General features: G+C 40.3%; 1 protein-coding gene across 1 annotated transcript; it reads left to right on the top strand.

The window, feature by feature from the left end:
- Positions 1–1,429: 1,429 nt before the first annotated feature.
- LOC142229333 (uncharacterized) lies at positions 1,430–1,986 on the top strand. The gene is made up of 2 exons (XM_075299892.1): positions 1,430–1,564; positions 1,645–1,986. The coding sequence occupies exons 1-2, from the start codon at positions 1,430–1,432 to the stop codon at positions 1,984–1,986; spliced, it is 477 nt and encodes a 158-aa protein (XP_075156007.1).
- Positions 1,987–2,975: the final 989 nt, after the last annotated feature.

The following is a 2,975-nucleotide window of genomic DNA, read 5'->3' as shown; positions in this document are numbered from 1 at the left end:
AGCAGAGGGATGTTCAGCTAATCCTATGGAGAAAGAACGCCAGTGAGCCTTTGCAAATTTTCAGATTGAATACGGTCACATATGGTACATCTTCTGCCCCGTTTTTAGCAATACGTTGCCTAACCTATTTGAGCGATTTATATAAAGAAATTTATCCCATTGGAGCCGATGTTTTTCGCAAAGACTTTTACGTTGACGAATTGCTGACAGGTGCCACTGATTTAAATGGCCTACTGAAATTTCGGGACCAAGTGAGCGCCATACTCAGATTCATGGAGCAAGTTGCACTGAGAAACTTTTGCATTCTGAGCCCGAAACTGCTTGGGCTCTAGGAATCGATGGGGCTCCTAAAAGTGATGTTTTCAAATTCAGTATTGAAGGAGACATCCAGGATATGAAGGTCACAAAGAGGCACATTTTGCCAGTTTCTTCCAGATTATTTGACCCCCTCGGTCTGTTGTGCCCAACAATAACTAAAGTCCAGATGTTGTTGCAGGAACTTTGGGTTAATAAACTGGACTGGGATGAATCGATTCCCATGCGCCTTCATTCAATATGGAAGATTTCAAATGTAATCTTTCAAAGTTAAATACGATTGAGATTCCAAGATTTGGACACATCCGTCAGCTTTAGCCACATTTGTGTCGAATCGAGTGGCTGAGAGCCAAGAGTGGTCGGATAAAGCTATTTGGCGGCATGTACCAACCAGACAAAATCCGACCGACTTAGTATCGAGAGGATGCAGTATTGACGAACTTAAAGCTTCAATGTGGTTTACAGGACCCAAGTTCTTGCTAGATGATTCATCTAAGTGGCCAGTCAATAAACACTTTGAGTTGACTGAGGAACAAAAACCATTGGAATCTAGGAAATCCAAAATTCTGGTCACTATGCACAACAAAGTTGATAAAGAACGTTGCGCCAATATTCTTTTGGAACTCGTGGTCAATCATTCGTCCTATAAGAGACGGTCTAGAAAGCGCAAAGTTACGAAATACCTATGTCTTACGGCTCAAGAATTAACCCTGGCATTTTTTAAAGTGGTCGAAGCAGTGCAAATGTTCAGCTTTTCGGAAGAGATTTCTAATATAAAGAAATCTCGTAACCTTCAACCAAGTTTGCAGAAGCTGACTCCTTTCATTCACGATTTCTCGGAAAGCAATCGAAGGTTTGCTTTGCTGAGAATTGGAGGCAGTCTGCTAAATGGGCCATTGACGTATCATACGAAATTTCCATTATTGCTTCGAAAGAAACATAATTTTGTTTCATTGTACTTGCGAAATCTCCACCTTGACAACTGCCATGCTGGCACAAAGGCACTAGTCGCGTAGTCTCGTGAGAGAATTTGGCTGATCAATGCTCGAGAGGAGTGCAGTAGGATGGTTCGGAACTGTTTACATTGCTATCGTTATAAGCTTTGGCTCAAATTATGGGAAATTTACCCACTGATAGAGTTAGATCTGTACACCCTTTTCTCGTAGCAGGCGTAGACTTTTGTGGTCCCGTAGATTTAACTCTAAAAATTCGCGGGAGGCCACCTACTAAAATGTATATTGCCATTTTCGTCAGTTTTACGTCAAAAGCGGTTCACATCGAACTAGTGTCTGATTTGTCATCTGATTCTTTTATTCTTTGTTTTAAAAGGTTTGTCGCGAGGCGTGGGCTCCCCAGCAAGATTTACTGCGACAATGCGACGAACTTCGTAGGTGCCAGCAGGAGCTCAAAGACCTTCAAGAAGAATTTCTGGCAAATCGAGGAACCGTGGAAGAGTATGCGGCCGCATTGAATATGCACTTCAACTGCATACCTCCGAGGGCGCCACACTTCGGGGGATACAAGCAAGCGAAGTATCTGCTCCTACGAATTGTCGGTAAAGCGTTGTTAACGCAAGAAGAGATGACAACGATGCTCACAGAGGTGGAAGCGGTGCTCAACAGTCGTGCAATAGCGCCATTGTCTCAAGACCCGAACGATGAAATGATGTGATGAAATGATCCCTATCGGGTCATATAACGTTATTGTAAATTGTAACTTTAATTTGATGTGTAACCTCGGCCAATGCCCATATGAATGAGATCATCTGATTGTTTCATGGCTCATAGACCAATTAAAATAGAGACATACCTTGATAATTCACCATGGTGTTGTTTATTTGCAGTGCGCAGTCATTCCACTCAATTGCGCAGTCAAGTGACTCAATTTCTTTTTGGAAAACGAGAATTACCGTACAAATCCGTCAATTTGCATTACAAAAAAGATGTGGATGTATAGAGTTTTACATGTTTTTCCAATATTTGGTGTTTCATCAAAAGAACAAACGAAAGAAAACAAATTAAAGCCAAATTTAAAAATCACTCAATTGCAGCGCTATGAATTCAATTGCAGACGAAAAAGAGCCATCTACGGTGTGCAGACAAACTACAGCGCTGTGAATTCACTTTCGTTGTCTATACCTTCCATGGTCTATGCATGGCTGAACAAGAAGGATAAATCATGGGCCCATATGATTACAATTTTTTTATTTCGACAAAATTTTAAGATGTCAAAATCATATGTTTATGGTGATTGCAGCTCTCCAAATGAGACTGCATAGCAAATGCATCTCAAACAAACTCGCGCATTCATAGCTGGAGAATTGTTCAAAGATGACTTGAGTATCTTGATAACATATTCCAGACCCAAAATACCACGCACATCAGTTTTTAAACTGCATCATAAACTGTTTTTGTTAATAGATGGCGAAGATCCATTTGACTGACTTCCATTCTTAACTTTGGTGGGTATTAAGTCTTATTTGTCTTATATCGGCGTTCCTCGGATGAATTATCCACTTCACAATCACTCATAGGTGACACAATTAAATTTGAACCTTTATTTTTCTCTGGATTTTAATTATTTTTTCAGGACAATTGAAAGAATAAATAATTGCCACTTTTACCAATGCCATACGATTCTTTTATCAGCTGATTTTGACT

This window comes from Haematobia irritans, chromosome 1, assembly GCF_050003625.1.
Source record: "Haematobia irritans isolate KBUSLIRL chromosome 1, ASM5000362v1, whole genome shotgun sequence".
Lineage (NCBI taxonomy): Eukaryota > Metazoa > Arthropoda > Insecta > Diptera > Muscidae > Haematobia > Haematobia irritans.
The sequence above is the reverse complement of the archived record's forward strand: the minus strand, read 5'-3'. Positions and strand labels throughout refer to the sequence as shown.